Source organism: Vespa crabro, chromosome 17 (genome assembly GCF_910589235.1).
Source record: "Vespa crabro chromosome 17, iyVesCrab1.2, whole genome shotgun sequence".
NCBI lineage: Eukaryota > Metazoa > Arthropoda > Insecta > Hymenoptera > Vespidae > Vespa > Vespa crabro.
This window is the reverse complement of record NC_060971.1, coordinates 5,324,711-5,341,235: the sequence shown is the minus strand read 5'-3', so window position 1 is coordinate 5,341,235 and position 16,525 is coordinate 5,324,711. Positions and strand designations below refer to the sequence as shown.

Sequence of the window (16,525 nt, the reverse complement as noted above, 5' to 3'; positions counted from 1 at the left end):
GTTAATTCCTACGAAATGCAAGACGGTAGTTGAATTGCCACAACTATGAGATTCAAGGTTGGTTTAAACAATGTAGATGGGAAACATACTAGGTCAAGAAGCAACTTAGGTATCTTTGCCTCTAGCAATTTAGCGTTACCTTCTCCCTCAGATCGTAAACGTACTTGAAAAGTTTTCGATGCTGTCCTACGTAGTATATGAAAACAAAGTGAGAAGCCAGTATGAATTGACGTTTTGCGCGGGTAAAAAGTGGACTGGTTGAGTTTAATATTCCATGTCAAAAAAAAAAAAAAAAAAAGCTCCTATATATTTTGGTTAGTTCGTTCGATAACATTTTCTGGCCAAATCCGAACAAATTCCTTTTAAATTTCGAATTTCTTGTGAGCGTAAATTGACATCGTTCATTATAAATCAAACATACATATGTTACGTGGACACATTCATTCTATGAAAAATGAAATCCTTGAAAAAATAATGAATCCTTGAATGCTTTTAATTAAAATTCATAGAAATTATTGTAAAGGGAAGAATATAGGAGAGAGTTAGTGAATATAGATTTAATCGATGAATCAAATTTAAAATGAATATTCTATAACTTACCATATGAGATGCAAAATGAAGAGGAAGGCACCAGGTACAACGAGATCGTCGCTGCCGACGCTCCAGCGTCGTCGGAATACCACGATGCCAGGCATATCGTCTTCTCTTTTCACTCACTTCGGTTTCCATTCAAATACACGGACCCTCCTCATAGAAGGGCTCCTAAATGGCCGACGAACTTCAAGGATAACGATGAGTATAATTCTTCGTCCTCCTTCCTTCGGCGTTTCCTCGAAGAACCAGCGAAGAAGAGTATAAGGCGAGATACTGAGGTTGAGAAAGAAGAGGACAGCTTGTTCTCGAGTAATTCAAGCTCCGAGGAGCCTCTTCGTCGATGACTTCGTCGATGATTTCGTCGACGAGCACGCCGTCGCGCACCACCAAGAACATAACGAGCGGCACGACGATTCCTTCTACCGACGACTTTCTCGTCCATTCTTTGTCGTTCCACAAGAAACACGAAACACCTTTCACGAAATTGCAATTTGAAGCTAAAACGTAGGTGAAAACATAAAGAGGATGATGCATCGCGACAAATAGACACTATTCTATATAACTCTTTTATATTTTTCTTTTATTCTCTTCAAAACTTATCCTTCAAATATATATATATATATATATATATATATATATATATATATATATTTTACACGATACTATTCCAACTGATAACATAAATGCTACTACGAATATGAACTTTTGAACCTGTGGATTCGCGAAATATTTCATCGAAATAACTAACCCTCGAGATTTATCAGCGATGAAAAGAAGAAGTAAAATCCTATTACAAGGATTATCCACTTATCGGGACTGGCACGTTCCACTGATCGTTGTATGATAAATGGAACAGCGCCATCGTGGTTTATCTTTTCTTTTTTTTTAATCTACGAACCAAATTTAGAAAAGATCGAATTACATCTTATGTAATAGATCTATCAATATCTTGCAACTCAAATTTATATGAAATTTAATTATCGATTCCGTTAATATTCGAATGATTATATTAACATATAGAAGGGTGATAATATGTATGTTACTTAAGATAAATCAATAGATTGTTGAAGTTTAAAAAGTGTGAAAAAGTTGAGAAATTTCTAGGGAGTTGAGAAACGTGGCCTATCAGTAACTCGAACAACGACCCTTTGTGAATACAAAGAGAATTATTATAGAAAGCGTTCAATAATAGAACCGTAGAATCTTTTTTATTTCGTTCTTTTCTTTTATTCGTTCGAAAAAGAGAGATATAGAAGTTTCTTATCTTTAATAACTTTCGAGAAAAAGACTTTCTTAGAGATTTTTCAGGAAAAGAAAACTTTTCGAAATTGATGTTGCATCTCACTCGAAGAAGTTTAAAGATCGTTCCAATAGAGATAGAGCATGCTAACTTTGAGAAGAGATTTTAAAAGGATTTCTTGCCGGTATGGAACATTTAATTTAATTAGTTCAAAAAGCGCCAAAACTCGTTCTATGTTTTAAGTGATATCTTATCGAATATCTCATTAACAATCTCGTTGGACATATATATATATATATATATGTATATATATATATGTATATATCGAAGAGCAAAATACATTTACTATAGCAAAATTTATTTTGCTTGTAAAACATTACAAACGTAAACAGTTAGTACTTAATAATTAATCGAATAACGCAAAGCAGAACATCGGGAAAAATGAAAATAGAACGCGCACTTGTTGCAAACGAATAGATATGAGAAAAGAGAGAGAGAGAGAGAGAGAGAGAATTAAACAAACGAAAACATTTCTTTGTAGAAAGGTGACTATATCAAAGACATTTCGAGTGGGAAATAATCATTTGGTCGTACAAACATACACTTAATAAAGTTATAAATATAGATAGAAGTTATTACGTAATTTCCTTCATGCTATATTTTAGAAGCTTTTACAAACCAATGTATCGAGCATCTTTCAATGTTAAAAGATCGAGAAAATGTTGAAATCTTATACGATAGTCAAGATGCCAAAATACGTCCGAAATATATTCTCGATCTCGTTCATCATCCCCTCTCTTCCTCTCTTTCAGTTTTCACAAATTAGAGATCATTCCAAAAATTAAATGACATCATATTATGTTTCCTCGATCTGATTTCGATGAAAATCCAAAAGAAATGTTTAAAAAAGAAAAAAAATAGTCTAAAAGAAAGATCACAATTGTTCGGAATTCATAAACATATAAACATAAAGATGAAAAGAGATACTTGAAAAGCCATGCGGCCGTGCGTCGGCACGCGACTATATGTGAGATTATAAATCTACGAACATGTAAATTGGTTCGTGTGAAAACAAGAGAATGGAAGAAGGATTGTAAATAAAGAAAAGGACACAATGAAACGGTCTATGAATACATATACACGTTCTTTCATATCCGATCCTTTCCACCGCCATTTCGCAGGCACGCACGCACGGACGATCGATAGACATCTAATTAAATTAGCATTCCGTTTCAAAATCGTTCAACTTACACTCGATAAGAAAGTAGACAGTAAGATTATTCTCTTCTTTTATAGGTTTTAAGTTAGTCTCCTTTTGTTTTCTTCTTAATGCGTAAATCACGTTACTCTTGTATCACGAAGGGGGTAGAATTCGCCAGACGAATATCATTGACGTTTCAGCACGAAGTAATCGAAGAAGGGAAGAAGGCACGCCGGTGGTATTCGCGTCGTCGTATTTTCTAATATCTTTCCTCGAATAATCATCTTCATTCGAAGATCGTCGACGAACCATCGAAGAAATTGTTCCCTTCGGCTGGCCGATCGCGCGAGGCCGGCGCTACCTTGGCCGTAAACCTCTTTCAATTTTTCCACGCGTCCGAGACATCTCGTTTCTTCGAAATATAACACACAGAAAACACCACACTGACAAAGAACGAAGGACAAATAAACGTTGCAAAGTGATTACGACGAGAATTCCTTTATTTTCTTTTTTCTTTCCTGCCTTTTTTAAGACAACGTTAAACGATGCATTACCACGTGCCTTATCATACCTTAAAACACGTCGCCTTTGTCACATCGAGCACATTACCACCAACATTAACTTTCCTACCCCTATTAATTCCATGATACATCGCGCAAGGCTGCTAAAGCGCGACTGACGAACTGCCGGCAATCTTCGATGCGACGAACGTACCCGATGCCACTCGGGAAGAGACGAGTGGTGGTAAGGTAGTGGGGAATGAGCCACCCCCAACGGCGCTCATTTGTAATACATTCTCTTTCAATGTTTTTCTAAAGAAATTCTTGGACATACAAACAAGTCTCTCTTTCAGGTTTCAATTGGATATTTTTTTGGAATTTAATGTTGTTGCGATTAGGTCTATTTACTAGAGAAAACCTTCAAAATATATTATTGTCTCCTTTGTGATTCGACTTTCCGTGAAAATATTGATGCTCCCTTGTAAGCGATCTAACAATGAAATGATGATGTGTAATGTAGCAAATAAATAAAGTCTATTAATAAAGTGCAAACGAGTTACATTTAATTGTACAGATTTGATACTAATATGTAATTCTTTTGTAAATATTACTATTGGAAAAATGGCAAATAACTTAAAATTTGCCTCCTATAGCTCGGATTCCCGAGTTCGTTAAGCCCGTACCACCTATGTAGGTTCCCTGGGGAAAAGAACTATTATTTACTTCTATAAATAACAATGAAACAATAGAAATATAAAGGAAAAGAGTAGTCTTTGACATCCTAGCTTTATCTTCATAATAATCTTTCTTTCTCAGCCACTTGAGAGAACGCTCATACAAACGCGTTGTAAATTACGGTCCCTAATGTCTTGCCACGCGTATGATCGTTTATCCTTTTTCTTTAACGAGTAACTACAAAAATCGGTCAAGAAGGGTTCTTTACTGGCAAGCTATAGAACCAACGGTATTATTATGAAAGTAGAGCTAAACATTATAAATTAATAAAATGAAAAAATCTACATGAACTTATAGAATAATTATTTATTGTTTTGTAATACTTTAAGATATTTTAAGATACACATACTTTCAATTACATTATTTTAAACTAAATAGAAAAATATTTTTTATTTACTTTTATTTATTCGTTATATCTTAACATATTTTGTATTAATAGGTAATTATCTGCAAATTTGAAATCTATTACCTTAAAATGTTCAAATTACATATAAATATGTACATTATTTATTTATAATTTGTACATAATTATTTATATATCTTATGTTACCGAGCCTTATACGTGTTTATTTAATTCCTAGCTTGATCATGGTTTTTTATATACCAATCGACCGTCTCTTTAATTGCTTGATCAAATGGAGTGAATTGAAGATCTGGAAAATAACTTCGTAATTTGGCATTACTTGCTGTCTTTTTATATTGCCCATCTGCAACACTAACATCGTTACGAATTGAACCTTTATAATTGAAAGCTTTTACTATTGCATTGACAACTTCAGTTATCGTTCTCTCTTGAGATTCATCAACTGAAAACATTCATTTTTATTAACTATAAAATAATATGTAATATGATATATAAATAACTGCATTTACCTGATAAAATAATTGGCTCTACAGAATTATATTCTCTGAGAACCCAAATTATTAATTTTGCCAAATCCAAACTATAAATAAATTGTCTCAAAGGTTTGCCAGAGCCTAATACTGTGAAAACTTTATCTTCTGTATTTCCTGTTAAACATATGTATATAATATTAGCAAAAAATCTATATAAAGTTCATTTTGAAAAGAATGTTTAAACTAATCATTTTTCTACCATCTTCTATTAAATCATATAATCTTCTTATTAGTCCTGGTATAACATGACTAGCACTTGGATGAAAATTATCATTTGGTCCAAATACATTGCAGGGTATAACACTTGTATATAATCTACCATACTGTTCATTGTACCCTTTATTTGCGATATCTATTAATCTTTTGGCATAACTATAACCATAATTTGATGGATGTGGGGGGCCATTGTGAATCTGAAATGTTATTATTATATAAGAATATTGAATGAGATACACGGATACAATAAGCTATATTACATACAAATTACCATAGTTTCATCAATAGGGTATGTGGTCTTATCTGGAAATATGCAAGTAGAAAGACACGAAACAACTTTATTAACACCAGTCTCATGAGCAGTTTGTAGAATATTATCATTCATATGAATGTTATTTCTCTATAAATGATTACAATATAATTTAATCTTCAATACTTGAACAATTATAACATAACATTGAAAATATAATATCAATTACCAGAAAGTCTAAATTGTGAGCCATGTTATGGAAAAGACCACCAACCATGGCAGCTAAATGTAACACATGTGTAGGTTTATGCTTATCAAACAATTTTGCAGTACTAACTTTATCGCTGCAACAATTATACTTGTTATAAATATATTCGAATTTTTAATAACAATACAATATTGTTACATACCACAAATTTGCATCTTTTGAACCAACGAATATCCATTTTTCAGTCGATCTTTTATTTTCTTCAATAATTTTTTTAATTGCTGTACCAACTAATCCACTCCCCCCAGTTACAAGTATGACTTTTGGTTGATCAGACATATTTATAACTACTAAAAAGACGAAAATTATAAAGCAAACAAAAAAATAAATTATTAACATTATTTCTTTTACATTATCCACTACTTATCTTACATTAGATTTGTCTTTCAAATGCTCTATCCAGCGTAATTATAAATTACTGTAAATGTTATCATCGATTTGTCGACTAAAAAAAATTTGTGAACGTACAATATTGTATTAGGATTATTGTATCTTTTAATTCTGTTAATTACACGTGTTAAAGGATTATATTGCATGTATATCAAAAAGATGCATGTCCAACTTAACAGCACAAATTAAACAATTAAATGTGAAAAAACAGATGGCGTTTAATACCGGCATTTATAATATAGACGCAACACTCTAGTTCCTTAAATAGTGTGCTACCATCTACAATTCCGAGACTAACTCAAGACTCACGTATCAGTTGAGTTGGTACATCATTGTCTACGTTTAACTTGCAATAAAAATTCCAAATGATCAATTCCTTGTTTATGAGGAATTGACAGAATGTGTTTGATTATTTTCTTGCTTATAAAATGGAGGACACAAATGATTTGTCAAGTGAACCAATTCTTTATGAACTATTAGAATACTTTATTCGAAAACAGGAGCCAGAATTAATAGTAAGTAAGAATTTAATGTATTCTTAATATTTTATTTATTATATTTTACTAATACGCCTATCTCTATATTTCTTTTAGAAATGCAAAAATGATACTGTTATTTTGCCAACTACTGGTACTATAAAGAATGCATTGAGATATCTTAATAATAGATATTCTTTACCGGAAAGTATATCACAGCAAATAAGTCTCACATTACCATGGAAAATTGCAGTAGGAGACTGTGGTCGTTTGTTGGCTGTATTACAAGAAAATATCATAGAAATACGGAAAGCGAAAGATGAATCAATTATTGGCAAAGCTTCTGGTATATTTATTTATGTAATATGAAGTATTAATGAAATTTATATAGAATTTAATAATATTTCATTTTTTAGTTCCAAAAGATGCTTTCCCACAATGGCGAAAACTTTCATGGAGTCCAGATGGAACAATTTTAGTTTTAGCATCTAGTAATGGATATGTATCATTTTATAATTCATTAGGAAATAATATCTTTAACATAAATCCAAAAACAATATCACCAAACCCAGATATATTGGAAGCTGGGGATGCAATAGCATCTATAATATTTCTTGATCCAAGAACAAAGAATGAAAAGTGGTCTTACGAATTTATATTAATTACATACAGTGGCCTTTTAAAATCCTATCATGTATCTTTATCCAATGGTTTTAGTTTTAATTATGAATTTTCTTTTTGTAACTTTTATAAAAATGGAGTCAATGCAGTTGCATATGATGAAAAACATTCCTTATTTTATGTTGCTGGTAATGCAATTACAAAAAAGCTAACAGTAAGTTCAAACTATGAAAAATTATTCATGTATGAAATGTTTATTAAATTTGATCTATTTTATCTTAGTCTACAGCATCAGAGACTGGATTAACTTCATGGAGATTGTTGAATGATTATCCATATTGTCAACTATCATTTATTTTTAATGAAAATACTGAAACTAAATCAAGATTTTCTCTGTGGAATATTATACCTACTTTATATTTTCGAGTTGAATCAATAATATTTAATATACGAATATCACCAAACAATAAATCATTAATATGCTTACATACAGATGGATCTGTATCACTTTGGACATTACCAAATTTAATATTACAAAATAAATGGAAATTGCAAGAACAACCAGGCTTCAATATATCTAATCCATTAGGGCTTATAAAGCTCAAAAAATTTCCATCTGGTTTCACAGAATTTCATCCTGTAGATATAGGATGGTGGTCTAATCAGGTAATATTTAATACTTTTCATTAAATATGCAATTACATATATGGATTATCTTATAAAATGATTTTATAAAGTATATCTTTTTTAATTTAAAGGCTATTATCATAGCAAGATATACAGGATCCATTTCAGTATGTTCAACTAAAAATCTAAATAATTTATTGGGAACAAGCCCAGAATTTTTAGCTGGTCAACCACAAATTTGTGAGTTAGGTCCAGGTCGGGGATTTTTATGTTTAGATTGTGAATCTTATATAACAAGTAAAAAACGAAACAGGGAATCTAATACTGAAGGTCAACTATTAGGTCCGTCATTAATATTTCTTATTTATATTACATTTATTTTTATATAATTAATTTTCAAAGTAAAATTATTCAAAGTAAAATTATTCATATTATTTCTTTAGAAGCATCATCAGAAAGTGAAAAAGAAAGTGATGAATTAGAACCTATTACTATTTTAAATTACACTACAGAATTAGTACAAAGTACTTTATATTCAATTACTGATATGGAAAGATTTCAACCAAAAAGAAAACGTTCAAAAGTTTTATATAGAACTTATAGAATTTTAGGACTTAAAAGTACTACTCCTGAAGAATTATATACTAGAAAAATAGATATTGAGGTATTTATATAATAATAATAACAATTATATATATAAATATATATATATATATATGTATATATAATACGTTATGTACAGTTATTTATATTCTAGGAATATGAAGAGGCTTTAGTACTGGCTAATACATATAATTTAGATACAGATCTTGTATATCAAACGCAGTGGCGAAAATCTAAGTTATCATTAAATGCTATTCATGAACATTTAAGTAAAGTTACAAAAAGATCTTGGGTCTTAAATGAATGTGTTACTCGTGTACCAGATACCATTGAAGCTGCAAGAGAATTATTAAATTTTGGATTAAAAGGTGCTAATTTAGAAACATTATTCGCCATTGGTGTATATGATGATGGAAAATTTGTATTATCTGATACCTTTGATGATGCAGTCGAATTAGATCAAGAAAGTAATTTAAAGCAGGTACATTTTATACAAAACGCAGAAATATAAAACAGAATAAATGTTTATGAATATTATAAAAATTTGCAGATTCAAAGAATAAACAAAATCATTGAGTCTATTGATGTCAATAACTTATCAGAAGCACAAAAGGACTTAATTAAATATAGAAGATCACTTTTGAATCATTTAGATAAATTACTTACTTATGAAATTATTCTTGGACCTTCACTTCCATATAACAAAAATTTTTATGAGGAATTCAGACAGCTTTCTATCATTGAAAACGCTATTAGGTATACTTTTTACATTTATTACTATTTATTCTATATGAAAACCCAAGTAAATTGATTAACATATTTATTTCATTAAATACAGATTTGCAAAGGACAGTGACTGTAGAGCAGTAGAAATTATGTTTGCTTATTATGGTAACATATTGTTACCACATTGGCTAGCTATTATAAGTTTTTTCCCAGAAACTTTAAATCCTTCAAATTATCAAAAGCTGCTACCACATTGTGATTTAGAAGGGCAACTGTTTTTACCAGATCAATATGAATTACGTCGAAAGGATTGGTCTGAGAGAAATATTTTTAATGAAATAATTAACTTTGTAGAGGATGATCAATCTCAATTACTTTATGAAACAGATCCATCATTAGACATATATAAGTATGATTTAATCGATTATTTACTTATATAAATATATTAAACATATACAAATAACAAATAATATTTATGGTTTTAGAAATGCACAACTTACACCAAACTTGTTGCAAAAATGGTATAGATGTAGAGCATATGAAATTGAGAAAACTAGTTTTATGGTAGACAATGCATTAGAATTAATCAGGATAGGAAAATATCATAATATTAATAATTTAGAAGATTTGTTAATAGATTTGGAAACATTGGATGATCTAGTTTATAAAGTTTATCTGGATGATATGTCATTGGATAAATTAGAGAAATTAAATAATCTAGAAAAGATTAAATTACTAATGACAGGATCAGAAGAAAGTAATTTTGTCGATAATGTACAAAATCTTATATTACCATTTATAAAGAGAAGGAATAAGTATTCTGTATGTAATAAAATTATTCTAAAATTATATTTTTTCTATCGTTCTAATTACTTTTTATAAATTTCAAGGAGAAAGATTCTGAAAAAAATCTACTACATAATTACTTGGTCTGTATAAGTAAAGATGATCTTAGATTACCTGTTAAATTTTTTGAATACTTAAAACAATTCGGTGAAACGGATATAACGTTAATAATGAAAGATGTTGTAACCATAGCCTTAGACTGCATATATGCATGCAATGATTTAAATATGTATCAAAAAGCAAAATATATCTTAGATACTATATCAAAAGATCAATATCGTAAAGGAAAATATAATAGTTCGTTTGAAGAACTTGACAGAGAACTCGAAAGCATGAAAATTTTAAATAAATATGAAGTTAGAACAACAATAAATTATTTGCATAATAATAAAAACAATCCTGATGCTGTGAAATTACTATTAACTCAAATGGCAAGAAGTTTAAACAAATTGTAAGTATATTATATTCTCTATAATTAATTTTAAGATGTAATAAAAATGATTTGTTATTATAATTTTACAGAACACCACATCCAGATGAAAAACAATGGGCTCAATTATTGAATCAAATGTTAGAAATTCGTGGCATGTTATTTACATGTATTGATATTGAAATATGTTTTGAAATTTGTGTATCTGCTAGATTAATGTCAGGAGATAAATCTAATATTCAAACTTGTGTTACACTGATAGAAACAAGAAAAAAAGAGGAATCCTTACTGAAAGTTTCATATAATAAAGCTGTCAATCTTATAATAGAAGCTAGTAAAGAATATTTCAACAGTTCCAAAAGTCTTACTGATCCAAATATGGAATTAGCTAAGTAAATGTTTATTTTTACTATAATAACAAAAAATAATTTATTATAGGAATGGTATTTATATATTATTTAAATAAATACATTAATGATTTCAGGACTTGCTTGCATTTGATTCTTGATGATAATTATATTATCAGAGAAGAATATGATCTGATTAATTCACTTCAAATTTTGAACGAATTTAATATAGATATACTACCACTTCAAGTAAGATCTACGCACGATAAATTAAAATTAATAGAGGATTGTTTAAATAAACGTGAAGATGCTTATAAAAGTCGTCAACGATTATTAATGTTAGCGAATTATCTACATATTGAAAAAAATAGTATTAGGCTGCGCGAAGGAAAAGTTTTAGAACTCGTGGCTAAAAAAGCATTACAGGTCAATTTCATTATTACTTAATTAAGAGATTTTCTACACTATCTATAATATATGTGTTGCAAACAAATTTTATTTAAAGGTTCACGACTATAATACTTGTGCGATTACTTGCCAACAACTAATGCAAATTAATTATGTTCCTATATGGACAGTGGTATTTGAATTAGGATGTTCTGAAAATTTTCGAAATTTACAAACTCGTAAGAGATGTTTATGGTTTGCTATAAATAATGGACCTAATGATATATTAATCAAAGCTTTGGAATGCGTGCATTTAATTGAAGTGCAAATATTACATGAAAATTTGCAGTTGTGGATGCCTAATGATATATCTGAAGATCTTGATGAGATTGAAAGTGAAGATGAATTTATAGATGCTATGACTACAGTAAGTTGAATGAATAAACAAAATTTATAAAAAATATACAATTCATAGTTAAAAAAAAAAATTATAATATAAAAACTATTATTTTATTGTATTTTAGCCTCAAGTAGAAAGAAAAGAATTTATTCCTAAGGTGTTTGAAACATCAACAGAAATTGTAAAAACTTCTGCTAACATTATGAAAAATTCAACATATGGATTAATCAAGAATATAGGGAATACAGATTTTTGGAAGTCAAGATTAAAATTTAGTTTCAGTAATTCATTACAAAAAGAAATACAAAATGAAAATGAAACTAATGAGAATGGAAATACAAATATTCAAAGTTTTTCTTGTTTTTATGAAACTCTACATAAAAATGAAAGAATCAGTAATCTTGATACAAAATACGTAAATTATTCTATATTAGAAGTGCAAAATACTAAATTAAAATTATGTAGAGCATTATTAAGAATAAGTTTATTAACTGAAGCTTCTTGTTACGGACATGAAGTAAATGATATTAATCATTGTAAGTACTATACAATAGTATAAAAAAAAAATGAATTTTATTATGTCTAATGTTCCTTTTTTTTTATTTTATTAGTGCTTTTAGAATGTGCTAAACATACTATCCATGAAGATTGGTTGTTAAGTATGGCATACTTGCTGAGTCTAAATAAAACTTATATGTCAGATATTTTATCTATTTTCATGAATTTGCCAAGAAATGAATTGTGCATAGAAACAGTTATATATTACTATTCTTTAGAACTTCATAAACAATTATGTAATAATACTGAAAGATTATACATGTATGATCCATTATGTTTAATAAGCAAGGCACTAATGCTTGCAACAAATTGTGATGAATGTGACATACAAAAGGCATTATTGCACTGTAAATCTTATTTAATGAATGATGAAAAACTCACAAATATGCTGTCAACAAATTCTGATGAAGATGTGAATGACGAAAAGTATAATGTTCCTGAACATAGCACAAGTATAAACAAACAAACAGATATAGAATATAATAATGGAGTAACAACACTAAGTTCAGATTCAATGAAAGATGAACTATCATCTACATTATTTAATTATAAAGATGATGAATGGACAGATGAGTGGAGCAATTTTTCTGATGCTGATCTAGATGAAACTGTAAATAATATCACACAAAAAGAAGTTATAGTTGAAGATAAAATTTATACAGAAGAAGATCGTTTTAAAATTTTCATGAAAATGTACACAGAAATAAAAAATATACAAGATTACGAACAAGTTAAGAATATCTTGTCGACGTGGCCAGCTTTTAATAAGTCTGAATTTACTACAGTTAATCTACATCCAATATTACAAATGATTAAAATAGTTCGTACGTGTATCATAGACAAAGATACTGCCCAATATGAAGATCGAGTATTACAAGAGTATAAAGATCTCATTAAAATGATATCTGGAACGGATGTGAGTTTAATTTGATTCAATATATTGTTTCAATTATATTACTTTTTGCATAATTAATATTTTTCTTTAGATACTCAGGGAATTTCTAAAACAGGAACTTGATAACATTCCTCTAGATCACAATCTTCATATACGTCTTTGCACAGATGATCCAATACTTCATAAAGAAGCAATAGATATACTTCAAAAAGAGGAAAAGGTTTGTTCTAATTACCAATTAAAAAATTACATTTATAATCTATGTAACTTGAACTGAATTTCTTTTTTTAGATGAAGCTTTCATTAATAACACTAAAAGAAATCTTTTTAAAAAATTTGACTTGTTATTTTGAGCCAGATCATGAGGTATACAAGCAAATAATTAAACATATTTTTATAAAACAATCTTTTCCAAATATTGAAGAAAATACAGCAATACTTGTAGAAAAATTAATGGAACAAAAGCACGTGATGCATGCTTTAAGTATAATAAGTATGACAAAAAATATACCTACATCTTTAAGTACTTTCGGAACTTGTTTTCAGATGTTAATGAAAAAATAACTTTCATTTATAATGGCATATACTGAAATATTAATTGTACATAAAAAAAAAAATATATATATATATATATATAAATGTTATAAAAATGACTTCTTTTATTAGAACAATGTAATTTTCTTTCACTCATGTTATAATATTCAAACACGAGTAATTATATAACATATGAAAAGAGCACAACATAGAAAAAACGAATTGTATTTTTCTACTTGAATATATATTAGTTTACGTGAGAAGCTAAATGTTACAATACATTATTAATTGCTGCAAATTGTATAAAAAGCATTATGATGAATCAAAATTAACCTAAAATATGGAATAATTATATTAATGCCGAAAATCAATTGATGAAGTCACTGGTAGAGATTATCAACCTTTCAAAGAAGACAATCCAGCTCTCATTATTTCATCAACAAGTAGAAGATTACTTGCAATAATGGTGCTGTAAAGAAAAATAATGTATTATATAAGTATTCAAACGCTTTGATTTAATTTAAACTAACTACATTTTGTAGTATATTAATTTTAACCTATTACCATGAATTAATTATTTGTTTCTTCACGACATAATTATCAAAAATTCCAGCATCAACTGGTTTTAGAGCTTCTCCAGTAGTCACATCTAAACCAACAGCTTCTCCTAAAGTAGAACTTTCTTCCAGTAATTTTACAATTGTGTCTTGGGAATCGAAACCACTGTTAATAGCTAAAAATATAAAAATATATTAATTTTTTAATATAATATAATAAATAAAAAGGCTGAAGTTTTAGAGTCATATAGTATACCAAGAGTTTTTGGAATAATGAGTAAAGCTTCAGCATATGCCTGTACTCCTAAACGTTGCTTTCCTTTTACTTTCTCTTTGTATTGTTGAAGTGCTTGACTAGCAGCTACTTCAAATGCACCAGCTCCAGGTATAATAGCTTGATCATCAATAGCATTTTTTATAGCCCTTAATCCATCTCTTACAGCATCCTTCAATTGTTCTAATGTATATTTATTTGGTCCCTATATAAAAACAAGGTTATACAGTTATATATAACACACAGTTATACATTTTTTATAAACAAACAAATTTACCTTCAGAAGAATTGTAACAGAATTTGGATTTTTACAATCTTCTATAAATGTGTATTTGGTTTCCCCCTGAAATAAATCCATTTTTAGATACGTGTTCTAGTATTCATAAATATTTAGAAATTTTATTAGTAAATTACCAGAACGTGTTCATAAACTAAGCCAGCCCAGCCAAGTTGTTCCTCCTGCAAATCATCTACAGAATTCATAGCTACTCCACCACATGCAAGTGCTAAACGTTCCATATTCCTACGTTTTGCACGACGTAAAGCCATAATATTTTCTTTTGCAAGCATATCTAAAGATGGTGGATCAATACCCTTTTGATTTATTATAACAAATGATTTATTTGTTCCATCACACAATTTCTTCTTCAACTCAATTATTTTTTTAACACGATTATCTATGAAGTGTCTTTCTGCTGCAACTAATTTTTCTCGTTCTTCAGCAGTTTTATAGAAGAATCCACTGTTTACCTATAATGTTAATAATTATATATTCTATTATCTAAAAAATTGTATGTATACCATTTTGTTTACTTACTTCACTTTTTTCATATTCTAAACTGACATTACATGTAAGAATATATGCATTTTCTACTCTTTTAGGCATGTCTGGATGTCTGCAGCCATGATCTGTCACAATACCACGAACTAAAGTAGTGTCAATAGCAGTCCTATGCTGCATTTCCATTAATTCTACCATATGTAAATCAATTTCTTTTCCTTCCTGTCTGATAGCTAATACTGCATCTACGCAAATTCCTGTCAATTTATCTGCTATAGTAGGATGGACCTTTGTTCTAAGTGATGTCCTTGCTATTTCTAAAAGATTTTCTCTGGTAACAGTAATTGGGATTTTCAAAGAATCTAAAATCTCTAATGTTTTAGCACGAGCTAATTCAAAGCCTTCTGTTAACACCCTTGGATGTAAGCCTTCTGAGATGTAAAGGTCTGCTTGTTTAAGAAGTTCTCCTATAACTAATACAGTACTAGTTGTACCATCTCCAGTTATATCATCTTGAGCAGTCGATGCTCTTGCAATTAAAGATGCTGTTGGATGTTGAATTTGCATTTCATGAAGTAATACATTTCCATCTTTAGTTATTTTTATATCTCCAGCTCCAGAAACCAACCTAAATGATTCAAACATTTGCATATTAAAATATAAACTTACAATATATAATTATCGTTATATCTTAGGATATTCTTATAGTGACTAAGAAGATTCTATTCATGACCATATAAGGGAAATTAATGAAGAATCCTATATGTCTATACATTTAAAATCTATGTTATATAGTTTATTAAAATTATAACTGGCTATTAATTTTTTAATATAAATTAATTAAATATCATAAAAATAATATATATAAAGTAACAAAATAAGCACGTGATAGAATAAACGCATACATTTTCATGGTTCCTTTGGGTCCTAAATTAGTCCTCATCACTTCTTGAATACCTTTTGCAGCAGATATATTTACAGCCAGTGCTTGAGCTGCTCTGGCGAATTCGGCCTTTGGATTTAATAAGCTAATTGCTGCCATTTTTCAAATATTTCTTTTGTGCTCACAGAAACAAATCACTCTCTTACCAAAAACTGCTACTAACACTTCGAGAAAATTATCGATGTGAATATAGATAGTTAAACTAATTGAAGTCTATGATAAAAGAGGT

The 16,525-nt window shown here is 29.1% G+C and overlaps 4 protein-coding genes across 9 annotated transcripts in view; 1 reads left to right on the top strand and 3 right to left on the bottom strand.

Moving 5' to 3' along the window:
• Positions 1-3,734, bottom strand: part of LOC124430188 (diacylglycerol lipase-alpha) — a 31,215-nt gene extending 27,481 nt beyond the window's left edge. For 3 of the 5 annotated variants that reach the window (XM_046976416.1, XM_046976415.1, XM_046976411.1), the window contains exons 1-2: positions 3,086-3,733; positions 601-1,091 (exon numbers count right to left, since the gene is read on the bottom strand). Coding sequence is in view for 4 of the 5 variants with exons in the window: in XM_046976415.1 (XP_046832371.1) it covers positions 601-695 (95 nt within the window). In the remaining variant the exon portion in view is untranslated. Of the gene's footprint in view, positions 1-600; positions 1,092-3,085 lie in introns of all 5 variants that reach the window. The other 2 variants (XM_046976414.1, XM_046976412.1) reach the window with 2 other exon arrangements.
• Positions 3,735-4,556: 822 nt separating this feature from the next.
• LOC124429959 (probable GDP-L-fucose synthase) lies at positions 4,557-6,449 on the bottom strand. 2 transcript variants are annotated; one of them, XM_046975879.1, is made up of 7 exons: positions 6,274-6,449; positions 6,044-6,188; positions 5,863-5,977; positions 5,655-5,783; positions 5,367-5,580; positions 5,144-5,281; positions 4,557-5,076 (listed from the first exon to the last, which is right to left on the bottom strand). In XM_046975879.1, the coding sequence occupies exons 2-7, from the start codon at positions 6,178-6,180 to the stop codon at positions 4,841-4,843; spliced, it is 969 nt and encodes a 322-aa protein (XP_046831835.1). In that variant the 5' UTR covers positions 6,181-6,188; positions 6,274-6,449; the 3' UTR covers positions 4,557-4,840. The 2 variants fall into 2 exon arrangements, with proteins under 2 accessions (XP_046831835.1, XP_046831833.1); XM_046975877.1 differs by having other exon boundaries at positions 6,044-6,191; positions 6,274-6,448.
• A 127-nt stretch (positions 6,450-6,576) lies between these two features.
• LOC124429955 (neuroblastoma-amplified sequence-like) lies at positions 6,577-14,164 on the top strand. The gene is made up of 18 exons (XM_046975872.1): positions 6,577-6,806; positions 6,885-7,113; positions 7,184-7,602; positions 7,671-8,054; positions 8,147-8,357; positions 8,459-8,679; positions 8,773-9,099; positions 9,169-9,374; positions 9,457-9,753; positions 9,830-10,166; positions 10,235-10,641; positions 10,713-11,012; positions 11,105-11,393; positions 11,473-11,781; positions 11,879-12,290; positions 12,366-13,228; positions 13,299-13,427; positions 13,499-14,164. Exons 1-18 carry the CDS (start codon positions 6,720-6,722, stop codon positions 13,769-13,771), a joined length of 5,700 nt encoding a protein of 1,899 aa, XP_046831828.1. The 5' UTR covers positions 6,577-6,719; the 3' UTR covers positions 13,772-14,164.
• LOC124429957 (T-complex protein 1 subunit zeta) lies at positions 13,951-16,496 on the bottom strand. Its single transcript, XM_046975875.1, has 7 exons — positions 16,259-16,496; positions 15,390-15,981; positions 14,987-15,322; positions 14,850-14,915; positions 14,555-14,777; positions 14,306-14,474; positions 13,951-14,210 (listed from the first exon to the last, which is right to left on the bottom strand). The coding sequence occupies exons 1-7, from the start codon at positions 16,393-16,395 to the stop codon at positions 14,138-14,140; spliced, it is 1,596 nt and encodes a 531-aa protein (XP_046831831.1). The 5' UTR covers positions 16,396-16,496; the 3' UTR covers positions 13,951-14,137.
• Between the last annotated feature and the right edge of the window lie 29 nt (positions 16,497-16,525).